This window comes from Cynocephalus volans, chromosome 2 (genome assembly GCF_027409185.1).
Source record: "Cynocephalus volans isolate mCynVol1 chromosome 2, mCynVol1.pri, whole genome shotgun sequence".
Lineage (NCBI taxonomy): Eukaryota > Metazoa > Chordata > Mammalia > Dermoptera > Cynocephalidae > Cynocephalus > Cynocephalus volans.
In genome coordinates, this window is record NC_084461.1 from 201,930,067 (window position 1) to 201,948,753 (window position 18,687).

The following is an 18,687-nucleotide window of genomic DNA, read 5'->3' on the forward strand; positions in this document are numbered from 1 at the left end:
TATAACTAGATTTCAAGAAGCTGCTCTATGTGGTCTAAAACCTTTCCTGAATTTGATTATCCTAAAGCCATTCAGTTTCAGTATGATGTCAACTCCTCTATACTTCATGTTGTTCAAATCAATGAAACAATTAAGAATTGTTTAAAAACTGCGAAAGATATGCCCATTTGAAAGATGAAAATGGCAGATTAAATCATACACAGACTAAAGCATACCAAATCACCTCATTTAGACCCTAAATTTTAGACAGTTACTATGAAAAACAACATGAAACGTCAAATGATCACTTGAAAGAAAACTCAAGTCAAATATGGCAAATTAAAATTCAAGTTTTATTAACTGGCACCAATAACATAAAAGCACAGTAACAGAACAATAAAAATAGAATTTACCACAATCATTAACTTATTTTCCTATAACAGCATATTATAAGGTTGGAATAGAAGTTCTCAAATTGGAGTGTACACCAGAAAACAGATATTGCTGGGCCCTACTCCCAGAGATTTTGATTCAGTAGCTCTGGGGTGGGGCTTGAGTATTTGCACTTCTAACAAATTCCCAGATGCTGCTGGTCCAGCAACCACATTTTTGAGAACCACTGGGTCAAGGGCATCAAACTATACCAGATGCCCTCACAAGTTCTATGACAAACCTTACCAACAGTTAATGACTATGTTTGAGTCCTAACTGACACTCTGGAAACCTACCTTAGAGATAAATGAGCACCAACTTATAGTAATTTAAGTCAGGAGCTTGTCAACATTTTTGTAAGTTATTCAAAGTACCTTCTCTCTCTCCTGCCTTTTGGTCATCTCTCTGATGTTAACCCATATCCCAGAAAATTGGGGTGGATGTGAAAATCAAAGCAATCAATTCTGCTATGTAGAGCAGCTCTGGCAAATACACAACAATGAAAGCAATCTAAAACCAATGGCTTTAATTGAGCTGTGGATTATATGTGAATTTTGTTTATCCATGCTCTCTCTGTCCCAGATAAAGACAGTTGCTGACAAAAACAGCAACTTTACCAAAGTCTACTCAAGTGCCAAGGAAAGGGGACTGATAGGGAAAACGCATTTGGGTTTCTGGTTGCTTGTCTGCCTCACCTCAATTTGACACAGCCTGGTGTGGCTAGGTGGTAGTCTGACGCTTTGGTGATGGCAAATGGACTACATACAGTATTCCTGTTTCCAGGGGCTTCTGCACTGAAAGTGCAGAATTGAAACTTACATTTTCTAACGTCCCCAAGTCTGGTTTGTGCCATGTTTCAATTTTAATGAAGAAATCATCTTTCATATATTCATTCTGCAGAAAACACAACAGGAAAATGATAGTGATCTTTCACAGGTTCTTTGGGGCTCATGTCTGAAGAAGCCTTTCCAAGCATAAGCATCCATGCTTTCACTATATAAGCAGACTGATCCTCAAGTGACAAAGAATCATTAGCTACCAATTCTTTTTTTTTTTTTTTTTTGACCGGTAAGGGTAAGATCTGAACCTGCAGCCCCAGCGCTACCAGCGCCGCACTCTCCTGAGTGAGCCATGGGGCCGGCTCCCTTAGCTACCAATTTTTATAGACATGTCAGGCAAACCAAATGCTGCATGCTTTTAAATAATCTAAACAATCCTACCGTCATGCAGCACACAGGGCTAATAAAGAAGCTGTGAGGTTTGGTAAGCAAATACTGCATTTGAAGGAAGTAGCAAAAGCAAAATAAAACCAATAGGGAGATTCTGAGACAAAGCTGGAAAGAGCCCATTAACACAGAGAACATGTGGTGGAATGTGGGCTGGTGGAAGGAGCACACAGGAGGAGCCATGCAGCAATGAACAGTTTTAATTAAAAAAGCGAAGAATGGCTAAAAATAATTACTATGTAAAGCGAAGTTTAAAATGAAGAGTTATATGACACAAAAATAGAATTACTCACCGTTACAACTGAGGCATAATGGAGAGGCAGGCAACAAAAGGGGAAAAATTTCAGAATATTAATTGAAGTGAAAACAATCTGTCTTAATAATGTCGCAAAGACTAAACTACCCCAAAACACAGAACGTTTAACTAGCTAATGTCTGCAAAACAGTTTCTATCCAAGTGACTTTAATTTAGATTATGGAGTACAAATAAAATATGAAGAATAATCTAATTTTAAAATATTGCTAAAAAGAATAATGTCACAAAAGCAAAGCATTACTTATAAGATTAATTTAACAAATGATAAGAAGCTATTTCAGAAGTCTGTCGCATTCCTCCTCTATGATGTGGCAATACAGGTAAAATACTGTTGAAACTACACAAGTATGGATGACCTTTAAGATTTCTGCTTTCCTTTCATTTGCTCTCTGATGGAATCAGCAAGGACCCCAATGAGGCTGTCATCTAGGAATGAACTTGTGCCCTTCACAAAGATCTGGGGGAGGAACCCAATACAGCTTCTCCTCTGTCACCACTCAGGCAGTGACTATCCAAGAACCCACAGAAGGCCTTGCTCAGAGTAACCCTTCTCAAAGGCGTCAGCACTGGGAGTCCCTCTCCTCATCCTTGGGGTGGAAGGGTGAAAGGGTTGGTGGGGACCAGACTTACTTGTTCTACAGTAGGGGTATGCATTCCAGGCTTTCTCATGAAACACCAAGGAGCCCTCAGGAGCAATCATCCTCACAAATGCAGGAACTTTGCTGTGAGAAGAGAGATACTGGATAAATTTCTACAACACCATCAATTCTCTTGGTACCTATCAGACTGCTTCAAAGAGTACTATAATCAAAAGATGATCGTGTACTAAATTTGATGAACTAATATTCAAGACTGTTATCAACAGGTTATTTCAATCCCAAAGTAATCAAGAGGAAAATCAACATTAAAAGTAACAAAAAGATTAAGAATGTTTAACTACAGAGAGAGTTGTTTTTTCTTCTTTTTAGGGGCTTTTCATCCACTCCCCTGATGTGAAATCTAAGAGTTAACTGAAACTACTCAACCTGCACATTAATAAAACAAAGAAGTTATCTCGTGTAGTTATTACATTACACTGTTTCTTAAAGCAAAAAGACTCAGAATATGGGAATATCTCTGAACAAAAGTCTTTTAATACATTTTATAGAATAGACCTAAGAAAAATAACTATGTGAAGGACTCATGTAGAAAAAAAGAAATTGAAGCATATCCAAGTATAAAATTTTGTAGGTCTGGAAATGAATGTCACCCCTTGTCTCAAGTATGGTTAGGGAAAGAGAAGGGTTGAATACATGATTAATACATGATTAATACGTGACAAGTTTGTTCAAATTCGTAAGATAATCAGTAACGATCCCAACACATAAAAGAGCAAAGGACATCCACAAACACATTACAAATAGAAAACACTGCTCATTAACAAACAAATGGAAAAATCAGTCTTCCCAGTACTCAAAAAAAAAAAGCAAATAAAATGACCATTTTTACTAATTGGAGTCTCCTGTAAAAAGAGTAGTTTTAAGTGTACGGGCTTTTCACACAGACTGGATTCAAATCTCAACATTACCCCTTAGAAGCTGTATGACTTTGGGCATATTATTTGGCTTCTTTGAGCTTCCTCATGTGTTGAAGTTCATATTACCTACTCTGCAGGGTTGAGAGAATTAAACCAGATATTATCCATAATGTACTTAGCACACTGCACAATACAAGAGCTCAAAAAATGATAATTACTGCTTTTTAATTATAACCTGAAAAGGATATTTTCATGTGGATACTTTCATATGCCATTCTTAATTTAGATATTCCAATAACAATGTGAGATAAGCATTATTTCATCATTTCATATAACCAGCATTTAAGTGGCTAAATAACTATATGTCAAAACTATGCCCTCCCATGTCAAGCCCTATATATTTTTTTTCCATACCACAACTACATCTCTGAGAACTCTCGAGCACAACTTAATTTCCTCAACTAAGAGAAAGAACAAACTAAGGAAACTTGGGACCCAGAGAGGACTTCTGGCCATATAACAAGATTTAGCAGTTGACCATTGCTGTTTCTCTGTTGAATTTTGCAGGCTAAGAAAGATAGATGGTAAGAAACCACATGCCAGCCAAAGAGCTGTGCAGCAATTGGTGTGGACATCCCTGTTGTTCATCCTCCTCAATCATCAGGCCCAGAGTACATAAGAATGGGCACATGGTATGGGGGTTCCACTATTCTGCCAAATTAAATCACTGGAAAAGAAAAGCTAAAGTAGTGTTATAACATATGGCAACATAAGTGAGATTCCAAGGCCACAGAAATTTACACATGCCTTCAAATCCTTAAAAGGTAATAATGAAGGAGGGCTAATTCTCTGATCACCTGTTCTTTTCAAACTGTGGAACGATTCATACAAACTTCAGAAATATGAAGCCAAGAAAACTGAAAACAATATCACATTAAAAGTCAAGCAATATTGAGCAGTCCAAAAATTTTCCTACATTGCTAAAAAACTAGAACCAAAATCCCTTTAAATGTTGGTGAAGTCTCATCAGGATACAATACAACATAGATGGAGAATTTTTTAAGACAAGCTACAAGATTACCTATTCATCTGAGAGTATGACAAACAGATCTATCAATGGTTCAGTTGATCAACTTAGAAAAGGCAGGAGAAAAATAGCTGTATACTAGCTCAGAACATATTTTAACTATCCTATTTATTACTATAATAACCGCTATGTGAAAAACTTTAATATCTATAAAATGTTCTAAAATTTGCTGATTCAAATAGAAGAAAATTGGCAGTCAGTCCCTAAAAGCCAACAAGAGCCAAATCTACAAGAAAGTTTTAATATTTCTTCATTTTGCTCCCAAATGCCTACTATGTTATTTCCAGGATACTTTTTCCACAATGTGAATTCCAACATTTTTCCACAATGCGAATTCCAACATTTCATTTTATGTTTTGACTTAGTTAATAAAGTCCAAACTTCTAGGCTAATTTTGCTTCAGATTTACTGACTTTTTTAAATTTAACATGAGAACATTAACAAATACACCTCTCCTCACTGAATCTAATCAACTAACCAAACTTGGGGAAAATGCATAAATGGGGTAAATAAAATAAAATTCCAATTCTATTTTAAAGGAGAGGAATTTTTCATTAATGACAACCTTAATATAATCCTAACAAGGCAGTTCAAATGTGCAAATTTACATATAACTGAAAGCATATACATCATTTTTCCACCTCAGAATCACTAAGTAAGTCACTTTAGTAAAATGCAGGAAATTCTGTTTGGCACGCTTAGGGAGCCTCAGAAAAGGGACAAATATTAACTGAATTAACAAAAGTGTCTTCAAAGGACACTTGTCTTCTTGCTCTCCCAAACTATTCATGAAATGGTGTTCTCTCATGATAAACCAAGGTTTATAACAGTGCTTGCTTCAAGGTAAAAGTGTCCAGATTTCAGCTGTGTAAGAGTGAGTTACTCATAGCATAATGCCCAAGAGCATGAAAATTCTTTAAGAATACATGGCTCTTTTCTCACTGTGAACACACTTTAAGAATATTTAATTTCAGGGCTGGCCAGGTAGCTCAGTTGGTCAGAGCTCAGTGTACGTAACTCCGAAGTCAATGTTTGGATCCCTCACTGAGACAGCCACGGGAAAAAAAAAAAGAGAGAGAAAGAGAATATTTAACTTTGGGGTAAAACTCAACTGTTCGATTGTGTTGAGAGGAGATGATATTAAGATAACCTTAATATAGCAACAATTGTGAACCTGCTGGTTCAAGGCAAGTCAACTGTCACAGCAGTATTAGGAAAACAAAGGGCTTATATGGTTTAAAAGATACATAATAAATTACCATAATATACACTGAGCTTTGGATCTAGGAGAATTCCTTTTGTTAAACCCTATTCCTGAAGGGCCGGCCCGTGGCTCACTTGGAATAGTGCGGTGCTGATAACACCAAGGCTACAGGTTTGGATCCCTATATAGGGATGGCCGGTTGCTCACTTCCGAGAGCGTGGTGCTGACAACACCAAGTCAAGGGTTGAGATCCCCTTACCGGTCATCTTTAAAAAAAAAAAAAAAAAAAAAAAAAAATCCAATTCCTGAGATAAATAAAACCTTGGTACATCATTTCACACTGCACCTTTCCCTTGAAATTTTCATATCTACTGTAAACAAAATGAACAAAACTGCTGAAAGTTCCATTTTTCCACCCTTCTCCATCCTACTGTGGATTAGTATCAAAATGTAGGAATATACAGTAAAGAATCTGAAGACCAAATTTGTTTGCCATAAATAAAGCAATTAATCTTCTATTTTCATTGCAATAAACCTTAAATACACTGGGCACCTCATTCATTCATTCATTCAAGCACTGACTGAGTATCCATTGTGCCATGGGCTGAGTACACAATGATGAGCATACCAGGAACAATTCCTACCTAGAGTTTACAACCAGGGTGAGAGGCAGGAAACAGACTGGTAAACAACAAAAGGCAGAGAGAATTAACTCTGTGGCATCTCCTACAGTGAAACTAAGGAACAGAGTACTGGGCAAGTAAGTGGGGCAAGGGTGGTCAGGAGGGCCTCTCCAATTACAATGCTGATGTGAAGGAGACAGGGTATAGAACAGGCAAAGGGAACAGGCTGACTAAGATAGCAAAAGATTTGGCCTCCTTGAGCCACTCTGCAGGCCTCCAGCATGGCTAGATGGTAGTGACCAAAAGAACAGAGGGGAACAAGACAAGACTGGCTGGTGGTGGGGCGGGGTGGGGCAGATCACATGAATACCTGCCTTACAAGCCAGAGTTTAGATTTTATTCTTTGGATGATAGGAAGCCACTGAAGGATTTAAGAAGGGGAATACAACCTGATTTGAGTTTTAAGATCACTCTAGCTTTGTGTGGAAAATCAGTTGAAGTGGGCAAGAGTGGATGGTGGCAAAAATGAACTCAAAATCGATGAATATCTAAATGTAAGGACTAAAACTAAAAAATTTTTACGAGAACAAATAAATTTTTGTGACCTTGGATTGGGCAATGGTTTCTTAGATAATGACACCAAAAGCATTAACAGAATTCAATTAATGGTAGTTTTGTGTTTGTTTGGGTTTTTTTGGCAGCTGGCCAGTATGGGGGGCTGAACCTGTGACCTTGGTGTTATAAAGCCGCACTCCAACCAACTGATCTAGCTGGCCAGTCCCTAATTAATGGGTAATGCAAAAATTCTAGCAAAAGTAAGCTGAGTTTATATAAGTAAATTCAATACTGTCATATTATGTAAACTATACCATCTAGAAGGCCAAAACTTTCTCTCAATTGACATGTTTTACATAAACATACATAGGGTGCTAATAAGTTAATAAAAACCATAAATGACAGTCTGTGAATAATTGTCTGATCAGAGTTATTGCTTTCATTATTGCAAGTCAAACCTGCAATAGAAGCAAAAAAATGTTATATTCTAAGAGAAAATAACAATAAAATTTAAGATTCTATAAAGTGATACCTATTATATTCATGCATCCCTGTAAACCAACCAGGGAAGTTAAACTGAGAACATATGAAAAATACGAATCACTACAGCTCATCTATAAATTTAAGGACCTCAACAAAACATAAGGGGCCGACCCCGTGGCTCACTCGGGAGAGTGCGGTGCTGGGAGTGCAGCAGTGCTCCCGCCGCGGGTTCGGATCCTATATAGGGATGGCCAGTGCACTCACTGGCCGAGCGCGGTGCGGGCGACACCAAGCCAAGAGTTATGATCCCCTTACCAGTCACGAAGAATGACCAAAAAAAAAAAAAACATAAGTATGATTTGTTTCAAAATGAAGAGAATAAAGGAAAGAGAAGAACAAAGATTCCCTCTTACCTTTAATAAACTGAGGAGACCATTGACAAAATGGACTGTTAAAAGCCGTTACTGTACTGATCTTTTGCCCTTAGATAAATACTGTATGCATTTTCTATTTTAAAATATTATTTTAAATATAGATAAAAATAAATAAATACAGATAAAATAAATACAAAATTAAATATAGATAAAGTTAAATAAAGGTAGAGATTAGAGTACCAAATTTAGGGAATGTGTGATAAACCAAAGAGAAAAAAATAATGAACAAAGGATCTGAATAGTTAAGTCACACAAGAAATTCAAATGGTCAAGTAATTTGAAAAGACATTCAACCTCACTAATAAATATAAATTTAAACTAGACTATGTTTTGCCTATAAAATTGGCAAAAATTAAAAAGACTGAAAAAATGAATACTATCAAATTCTTAAGATGGCAATCTGGCAGTAACATAAAAATTTTAAATGAGGGAACATTTATTCTATTTTATGGAATAATGTGTTGCCCGATTCTAGAATTGCAATAAAGCCAATTTAGATCTTTTATAAAAAATAAATAAATAAATAGATAGATAGATAAAATGAGCATGTCCTTCCAGCAATCTTTTTACGAATTTCTCCTAGAGAATAGTAACCCGAGGCATAAAGACACACATACAACCATGTTCACAGAAATATTACTTATAAAGACAAAAACTAGAAAATACCTAAAATACCTAAGTGAACTTGTCATTTAGGAAATGATAAAAGAAACTAAGAAATTTTGCTCAGCTCTAAAAAGAATCACATGAATATTAAATAACATGGAGGACATTCATGACAAATTGTTGCATAAAAAATAAAGCAAACTACAAAACCATATGTACAGTGTTAGCCCTTTTGTTGTAGAAAACTAAAAATGATACAAGTGATACATCTCTGTTTTTTAAAACTTCTTTCAATATGTACAGAAAATGATCTCGAAGAGTAAACCCTAAACTGATTCTAGTGTTTCTCTCTGCAGTTACAAATATTCAATGACAAGGGGTGGGGATTAAAGTTTTATTTTAGTCTTCTTTGAATTTTTATTATAAGCAAATATATAACTCTTATAATTTAAAAATACCAATAAAGGGGGAAGTTCTCTCAAAAAATTAAAATACAACATAATATCACATCAAAATAAAAACTGTGCCTCAGCACATCTACTAGTAAGTTAGGTAGTTACACACTTCATAAGTAATTACAGCATAATTATTTAACATAATGAGTAAGCATCAAATGTGAATACCCCACTTACCTCTTTAGGTGATAAATTTTGTGTGTATACTGTCCCTTTTCTCCATCCTTCTCATAAGGTTCATTCTTTAAGACTTCAATTCCTTCTCCACCGCCAGTCTCATTCTTACTAGCTTCTGCAACAGAGTACAGCTGCCCAACCTGATACTGAAATTTCAAAGAGCACAGAATTTCTGAGTCAGTAACTGCAGAAATCTCCTATACTAAAAGCTTAATATAGAAGATAGAGAACATATCCAAACTGTTTAGCATGTATGTTCTATATGAAAACACAATTCAAATTAGAAATTAATATGTTTAGGAAGACAAACACCAGATGATCACCTAGCTTTAAGAAATTCTACATTTTACAGGATTTCCATTATTCAAAAAAATTGCCAGTTACAAATACTCTGGTGCTTTTATACTATTCATTTATCAAGAAAATGCCAACACTTGGCTCAACTTTTGAACAATATACATTTGTACTTTCCACAGTATTTTCACATGTATTATATCTCATTTAACTTTAGAAAATTCTGAAAGAAAGTATGACAGAAATAAAATTGTCACTCTACCAATTAAAGCTGAGCAACCAGTATACTGCTCTGAATAATAAAGAGGGATATAAAGTATAACAACAAGCCTGAAGATCCAAAGAACCATGATAGTCCAAATTTTAGTAGACCTCTGGGGTCTTTTATTCCCATGACTTATGTATGACATGTCCAATTTGGCTTTTGCTCTGCTAAACAGAAACAGTACTGGGTACCCAGAATCAGAACAGTTAACTGCAAAGCTCTCCAGTAAACAGAAACTGTTTTTAAAATATTATAAATATATGTGTTATCATAAAAAGCAGCAAACTGCTGACAGTAGTGTCTATTTCACTTAAAGTAAACCAGAATTCTCAGTAGTCTACATCAATACCTGTGATTCAGCAGTATTGTTCCATGGCAATCTGTAGTCACCAGTTTCAACAAATAGTAAAAACCAAAGTTCCCATGTTCTAATTTATTCCAGTGACCCAACCATGGCACTATCTCCAATCTCCAAATTTGGCTCAATTTCTTCCTCCCAATAAAAACAGCCTGAAGAAGTGCTTTTCTTCTTTTTAGGCATATTTTCAAAGAAAAGCTACAAAAATCTATCTCTAAGAACTCGTAATTCCAAATTTTAAAAATGTTATTTGAGGAACAAAAAATAGGGATAGTTCTAAGCTCAGTAAATAAATACTCATATCTAAAAAGCTCATGGGGATATGATGTTATCATGCAGGTTAGTTTAATTTAAAAACACACACACACACACACACACACACACACACTCAATTTGGAAGGGTTTAGGAAGAGGAACCAAACATATTTCTTAAATACTCCAAAAATAAGTTCCTGTAGGGATTTTAGACTGCAGGGGGGGGCTGTATTTCTCCTTTTGGTTTTCCATGACACAACACTAGGGTTAGTATAGTAATTCCACAATTCTTAAATATCTTCAAGAGTACTTTTCAATGCTGTCATATTTTAAAACAGGATTAAAATGTCTCTAAGTCAAAAGGTAAATTTGATCTTGGTCAGGAACACACAGAAACAACTAAATTTAACAGTGTCCAAAAAATGTTACTAACAGACTAATATTTTTCGTGGCATGCTACTAGGCTTTCTCTCATTCTCATTTTTAAGAACAACAGATAGAAGGCATGTTTATAAAATATGAGCATAACAAAAAGCTGAGAAGATTATTTTGTGTGATGATATCAAGACTCACAAAGATTTCAACAAGCTGATTCAACCAGCTGAAACCAAAAGAAAAAATTTCACAGAAACAAATGTCAATTTCCACATTCACGTTCAAACAATCAATTGTGCAAATAAAGAATAGGGGTGCCTGGCTTGTCTCAAGTGTTTTAACGTGGTGAAACCTCAGGCACTACTGAGATATATACAGCTGTGTTCAAGTCTACACTAAACATTACCAAACAGCTACTCTTAGTTTTTGCCTTTTTTTCTTTCTGTCTTCTGTCAGCTGTCACTTCTTAGGTTATCAGTTTGTTTTGTCCCACTTCCAATTCACTGCTTCTAATCTACTGTCAACTCTAGGAAAACCAGATAACTAAGGGAATGGGAACTATATGCAAGTTACAGAAGGGCCCAGAGGGTTTTACGGGTTTTGCTACACATATCTTGATTTCTCAGAAGCTTTTCTGCTTTTATCATCATTCTTGGCTATACTACAGAAAGCTACAACTGCAGGACATGCAAGTTCTGAATAGATGATGTATGTATTTCTATATCACGTGTGGACAAAGAGAGACAATAAGCTCTCACATTTATTTACTGGTCAGACCTTTTCTGGAATACTGTTTATAGTCAGAACACCACTACCACATGAAGTAATGAGACTAGTAAAGAAGTCTAGAGGTCATGTTATATTAGGCCAATGAATGTACTGGGAATGTTTAACTTGGTGACCTTTTAAGATAGAACAAAAGGGCTTGGGGGGGGGAGGGAGTTAGGGAGGAAGAGCTGCCATCAGAAAATCTGAAGGGTTACCAGGTGCGAGACAGAACAGACTTATTTTCCACTGCTCAAATGGAATGAACTGTAAACAACAATCAAACATTACAGAAAAGCAGGTTTTGGTTTAAAGTAAAGAATGTTTAAAATGTTTAAAATGCCCAGCAGTCAAGTAGGCTGCTCCTCTAAGCAGCAAGCTACCTAACTTTAAAATACTCCAGTTGAGGCTGGAGCCTCATTTTTCTGGGATGTTGTAGAAAGAATTCCTGCACTAACAGAACTACATTCTTTGGACTCTTCCAAAACAAGGCAGTGTAACAAGAAATTCATTTGCAATTAATTATCTGTAACACACTATAATCCATTTTGTCACATAAACTGGAATGAAAAGGTAAATGTACACTAAGAAAATGTAAGTTTAGATTAACATACCAGAGTTAACTATACCAATGAAATGATGCAGAAGTAAAAAAGACTTACCTCCTGAACAGAACATGGCAAAACCACACGGCTAAAAAGACAAAAAAAAAACCAAACACAACACATTACATATATAATAGTCGACTTTAAAACAAAGACCTCTAGACTTAAAAGAACTTTTACTTTAAATCCAATGGCACCATAGATAGGACCCCTAAATCTGAAAATACACGGATATCACTTATGGAAGAGGGTCTTTGCAATGTCTACCTCCCTAAACAACGGTTTTTACACTAAGGAAATAAAACTACCATTCCTGATCTTAATGATCATTTGTTTTAGTGTTATTGTTGTACCAGGACTTGAAAGATGCAGTTGCAGAGATTCTTGTGAAGAGTAAAGAAAAAGAGAAAACTCATCACCGAAAATTGCGGGGTACAGAATGTATTATTTGTAGACTGGCCAGGTTGCACTCATGAAATTTTTTGCATGGTTTCATTCTCCATCTATATACTGTGCATTTTTTTTTATGATACTTCTCACAGAATATGTATATTGAATCTCATGAATGAATGCTTCCAGAAACTGTCCCCCCATTACCCAATTACTCCTCAACTTTAGGAAGATAAAAATAAGGGATCCTTTAGAATTAAAAAGAAAAAACTTTTCCATGGAAACTGCCTTGAATCTTATAAATATAATAACTTCTTCCAGGGTAGATTCAATATAAGTTTGATACGTGTTTGACCCTGTTCAAGAGAGTTTGTTACTAGACATACCAAAAGGATGTCATCATAGCTCCATTTACCTACAACACAGTCCTGAAGATGAATTCTAAATACATTATGGTATATTACTTTATATCAGAATATTGCATTTTATCTCCAGATTTTTACAGGGAGATCCCTTAAATTATTTCTACCATAAAATTTGAAAACTAAGGCTATCCTTGTATATCAATTGCCCCATGATAATAGCTGGCTTCCAAGACAGCAACTTTCTTGGGAGAGTGGGGGCTGCTCCTTTTCAGGCTTTTCTCTACTTATTTTATTTAAACTGTTTCTATCATAAGGAGAGAGGGGGAAAAACCTCACAGTGGTCACCTCCACTGTTATTTTATAGATAATTCCCAGTAGTTTTTCTCATTCCAATTTCTCCTGAGCTGCCCTCTTTTTAAAATTTTTTTTACAGTTAAGAGTCATTTAATTTATTGTTTGTATTAGTGACAATCTCTTCAACCTAGATATTATTGGTTAATAGTCTTATACATAAATATGAAATAAGAGAGTAATATAACCCAGAGTATTACATCTAGTTTTCATTCCAGTTGCACTTTCCACCTACCCATCTCTCCCTATTCTCCTCAAACATCTATTCCTGAATGTTCACATCATCTTCATGTCCAACATGTACAAAACATGTTTCCTATTATTCCTTCCTGCTTGACTACTAGGTGTCACTCATCACTCTTTGTCTTTCTGATAATGGTCATCTAAAAACATTCTCAAAGTCACAATGTTTACTAATTTCTATTCTAATCAAGAATAAAATTGTTGTAAGTCCTCCCATACCTAAAACTCCCTAATCATTTTAGTTGTCTAATTGCTCACTGTCTCAGTGAGCAGAGAATAAACTTGGGGATGGAAGGCTAGAAAGATATAAGTTGGGAGCATATTTTCAGGGCCTGAAATACTATGTAAGAAATTCATTAAACTCATTAGACAATAAGAAGTCTTGGAAGGTTGTTCCAAGAGGTAAGTGACATAACTTCAGCTGATCTGAAGAAATCATCTGTAGGTGGTTAAAAATACTGAGAAGCAAAAGAATGGGGAAAAGCTGTCTTTAGGAGGCTAGACAGGGTTACAGGCTAAGATGGACTTAGATGATCGACCACAGAGGGAATGGAAGGAAGAAGAGAGGAGTTAGTCTTCCTTGAAGTTTCACAAAACCAAAGAATCTCCACTGAGTAATTTTAACAAATACTCACTAGCAGGAATACACGCATTTTTATTTAACACTTTCAGAGAAACTTCTTTCACAAAAAAGGAAAGACTAGTTAAGGTATTCTGAATCATGAGTAACTTCTTCAAGATTTGCTTAATAAAAAGCAAAAGGGAAAAGGAACTGACAGATTTTGATTTTCCATTACTATTCTAAAAGCAGTATTCAACCTTTATACAGCATCTTAAAATTTTTCAAACTTCTCTGAAAATCCTCATGAATTTTCCAAATGGAACCAGCAACCAAACCTTTAAAACCAGGACTTTACACTAATGGCAACTTCATCTATTGCTTAAGTAATAACTTGAAAGGAAGCCACCCACCCAGAAAGTAATTTCTAACCTTTTAAAATTTTTATCAAAAAAAGATGGAATTTTGTAAGAAAACGAACATTTGCCACCCAATATCTTCATATGGGAATGACCTATTATTATTCATTGCTCCTAACCAAAAACAATTTTAGAAAGTTGATTTGAGAGCAGGAAGAATCATTTTTTCATTCAACAACACCAAGCATTTATAGTGTACTAGATGCTGTGCTAGATACTCGAAATAGTTAAATAACCAGCCTCTACCTTCAAAAAGTCTAGAAGAAAAATAAACCTAGGGGAGACATACATGAGGAATGAACATCAAGAAATTTATAACTCCTTAGGAAAAATAATTAGACTTTGGGCACATTTCAACATTAGTTACCTTGGTACATTTAAATTTTTATAATGAAAGTAAAGGTTTGCAAAAAGCATAGTGTGCAAATTCCTAATGGAAGTTGCTTTCCACGAGTTAGCTTGATACTATTCACATAACTGTAATAGGGAAAGAATCTACTGAACACTTAATTCACATTCTTGAAGGAAGGAAATAGCTCAAAAGAAAAACCACTAAATCTCTGATCTAAAACCAGTTTTTCAATTCACTTGCTATGTGACTTGAGCCAAGTCAATTTCTTTCTGTCTTATTTCTTCTATTTGTCTTAATATCTGCCACTTACCTACATCAGATACATGTCAGAGTAATAAATGAGATAACACTTGCCAGATACACTGTATAAACGACTTGGAAGAAAAGTTTTATATAAACCCAAAGTTCAGTATTACAAATAAGCTTTAACTGCAAAATTTCACTCTACACCAAAAGGCAAAAACATGTCTTTTCTCAGGATCCCTATCATTGATCAAAGTTATAACTTCTATCAATTCACTTAACAAATGTTTATTTAGCACCTACTACTCTAAAGGCAGGGGATATGGGAGTGAGCAAAATAAATTCATGGAGCTTGAATACATCTAGCAGGAGAATAGAAAAAAATAATAATTGTGTTGCATGTTACATGGTGATAAATGCTATGGAAGTCATCTAAGCAGGGAAGGCAAGTACCAAATGGCGGAAGCTGCAATTAGGTTTGCAAAAAGGGATTCCCTGAGAAGGTGACTTTTGAGCAAAGGCCTGGAAGGAGGTGAATTGAGCTGAGGGAAGAGCATTTAAGGCAGAAGGAACAAAAGCAAGTGGAAAGGCCATGAACTGAGTTTATTCCTATAGTGGAAGAATAGCAAGGAAGCTAGTGAGGCTGGAATGGTCAAGGAAAAGGTAGTAAACGAGGACAGAGCAGAAAACAAAATAGTATAAGATCTTGCAGGCTGCTGCAAAGGCTCGCTGAGACAGTGAGTCTTTAGAGGGTTTTAAGCAGAAAAGTGACGAGTGACTTTTTAAAGGAAATTTGAGAACTGAATATAAGGTGGCTGGAGACAGCTAAATTAAGTCAAAAGGTTTTTGAGAATTTAAAAAACGACAAAGAATGGGCATACTCGAAATCCCTAGTTGCCCAAGGTATGCTGACGACACGAACAAGCTGTGACAGCTGAACATTCACTGACAACCAGATTTCCTGCGATGTTCACAGTCCGTGCCAATGGAAAAAGCCGTAATTTTTTAACAAAATTACTTGGCTGGTCTGATGCACCTGGAAACCCCTCCACTCGACTGACCACGTGTTAACTGCTCACCTCAAACCCGTGAAATAGATGCGACCCAGAGTGTAACCTAATCTTAAAGACGGGGAAACTGAGACTCAGAGTAGAGAGATGGCTCCCCTGTCAAGGCAACTGAACTGCCCAGAGGAGCACAGATTTCCGGACTGCCGGCTCCTGCATGAACTTCAGGGCGCCAACGTCCCACCTCCAGTCCCGACACCAGGACTGCCTTCACCTGGCAAGCTCATCTCCCTCCGGTTACAAGCAGGATCCACCCCCGACGATAAATCACAGCCAGACCCACTGCGTCTCCCCCCACCCTTGGACTACGACTCCGTCCCACCAGCAGGCCTGAAAGTGGGTCCAGACCTAGACTGGGGGTGGGCGGTTGGGGAGAAGGCGGGTCCCAGCGGAAACTCCCGGCCGCGCCTTCCCCAGCCACGCGCCCGGGCCCAGACCCAGCCGCCTGCGCCGCGGGGGAAAGGGCGGCCGTGTTACCACAGCAATGCCTGGAGGATCTGGGGGCGCGCAGTGGATGGGGCCTCGGATGGGCCGAAGGCGCGTGCCGGGGGGGAAAGGGCGCGCGCAGGGACCCGCCAGCCCGGGGCTCACTCCGTCTTCGGAACATTACGCCACTTCTCAATCAGTAAATCTCCCGCCACCGCCATCCCGGATGCTCGCTTGCGCCCACCGACCCACTCACAATTCCTTAATCAGCACCATCGTCCCGGAACCCCCTCACAGCTGCCGCCGCTAGCACCACCTCCGCCGCCGCCGCTACCGCCTCTCACGGCGCCTGCGCAGCCCCACCTCCCTGCCTGCCGAACCACCACCGCGCCTGCGCATTCACACTTTTCCGACGCGACCCGTTGCGTCAGCGCGCGAGGGTGGCTAGCTCCTCCCACATACGCGCCCCACCCCGGGGCCGCGGGGCCTCGGCCGCCCCTGCGCGGCCTGCAGGAGTGCGAGCGCCTTCTACTGCGGCTGCGCAAGCTCGGGGCGCGCACGCTCGTGAGCTTCCAAGAGCTCCTCCCTCCAGCCTAGGTCCCTCCGGGCGTCTGTGCATCCTACGCTTTCCGGTGAGTCTTCTAGTTGGTTCCTTGGAAGCCGTTTTGCGTTGACCGGTGCTCAGCTCTCTTTAGCTCTTCTGAGAGTGGGTCCGTCTTCTTGACCATTTCTCTTCCGAAGTTCACATTAAGGACTTCTGGTGGGTCCTGCAGGCCTACGACGCCGGGTTCCCGGCTCTGTCACCTCAGATTCCGCAGGAGGATGTTCACCTTGTTCACGGCTTACTTGAGTGTTCCACACGCCTCGTGAGTGCAGCCGTCTGACCAGTACTGACCTTGGTGGGGGCAGCAACTGAGGTCACACAAGATTTCCCAACGCCCGAGAGTCCAGAATCCCCCACGTGACTCGGCAGGATGAGCGTCCGACACTCCCGACGAAGTCCCGCTTTGTAGAAAAGGGGCGCTTGCCGTTGGGACCAGGAAAGGAACCTGTTCTGAGAAGGCGTTGGTGCAGTTACAGTGATTGCTCCCCCGACCCTCCCACCCACACCCAGACTACCGGCCTTAAAGCCCAAAGTTGGACCTTAGGATGAGTATTAGCCCAGGGGTCTTTCGCTTACTTTATGCCAGGTGCAGTTTAGGCACTGGGGATACGTTTGGAAACAAAATAGACACAGTCCCTGTCCTCAAGAAGCTCACAGTCTCGAGGAGGAGATAAATAACTCACTTGGAAACAAGAGAACCTGGGGTAGAATTAAGTGCTCTGGTATGAATAAAGTAGTAATGGGGGAGGCAGAATAGTCAAGGGAAGGGCTGTTTTAGGAGGCCGTGTTTGAGCTGAATGTTTTAAGTAGCCCAGCTTGTGAAGATGGGGGAAAGGCATTCCAGTTAGAGGAAAATAGGCCTGAAGGCTGGGATATACTTAGGTTGTTTAAGGAGCAGCTAGAGGGCGTGTGTAGCTACATCTTAAGTGAAGGAGACAGATACTGGTAAGCTGTGACCAACTGCATCACTAGGCTATAGTAAAGAATTTATATTCTGAGAGCCATGGGAAGCTCTTGAAAGGTTATTAGAAGATTAAAAATATCATTAAAATACTTCTGTATAAGCTTACGATATATCTGATACTGGAATATATCTGGAGTTAGGGTGGACTCAAAAAGGTATAGAAGTGCAATGTTCACCAAAATGCTAGAAACTTCCTCCTAAGGCAGTCCCTGAAGGTCACTAAGTTTCTACTGTATGCGAATCGTTATGCTAGTTATAGTGAGAAAAGGAACTCAAGAAAATACATGCTCTTACTTTTGATACCAGAGGAAAGGGTCTGGGGTAGGTCAGGCTACTGACCTTTCAACCCTGTCCCTTACCAGGTTTTTGACTCCACTGCCCGAGAGAATTCAAGAGCAGGGTCAGGGTAGAAAGTGAAAACAAGTTTAATAGAAAGAGTAGTAAATACACACTAAACAGGCAAAGTGCAGGCAGTTGGCTTTTATAGTTGGCTACTTAATATTTTCATGCTATCTATGAATATTTAATTATGGGGGTGGTTCTCAGTTACCTAACTCCTAGTCTGGGCATGTTCGGCCATGGACATTGATCAAGTTTGCCTCCTGTGGTCTCAGTCTTCCTGTGTTGTGCTGGAAAACAGGTGCAACATGCAACAGTAGCTCTCTTCTGGCTCAGGACCAAGGGGCGGGGCCTG

The 18,687-nt window shown here is 38.4% G+C and overlaps 1 protein-coding gene across 2 annotated transcripts in view; it reads right to left on the reverse strand.

Moving 5' to 3' along the window:
- Positions 1-16,767, reverse strand: part of PITPNB (phosphatidylinositol transfer protein beta) — a 63,065-nt gene extending 46,298 nt beyond the window's left edge. For both annotated transcript variants that reach the window (XM_063086419.1, XM_063086420.1), the window contains exons 1-6: positions 16,682-16,767; positions 12,068-12,098; positions 9,094-9,239; positions 2,584-2,675; positions 1,931-1,938; positions 1,231-1,305 (exon numbers count right to left, since the gene is read on the reverse strand). In XM_063086419.1, coding sequence (XP_062942489.1) covers positions 1,231-1,305; positions 1,931-1,938; positions 2,584-2,675; positions 9,094-9,239; positions 12,068-12,098; positions 16,682-16,701 — 372 coding nt within the window. In that variant the 5' untranslated portion in view covers positions 16,702-16,767. The remainder of the gene's footprint in view (positions 1-1,230; positions 1,306-1,930; positions 1,939-2,583; positions 2,676-9,093; positions 9,240-12,067; positions 12,099-16,681) is intronic.
- Between the last annotated feature and the right edge of the window lie 1,920 nt (positions 16,768-18,687).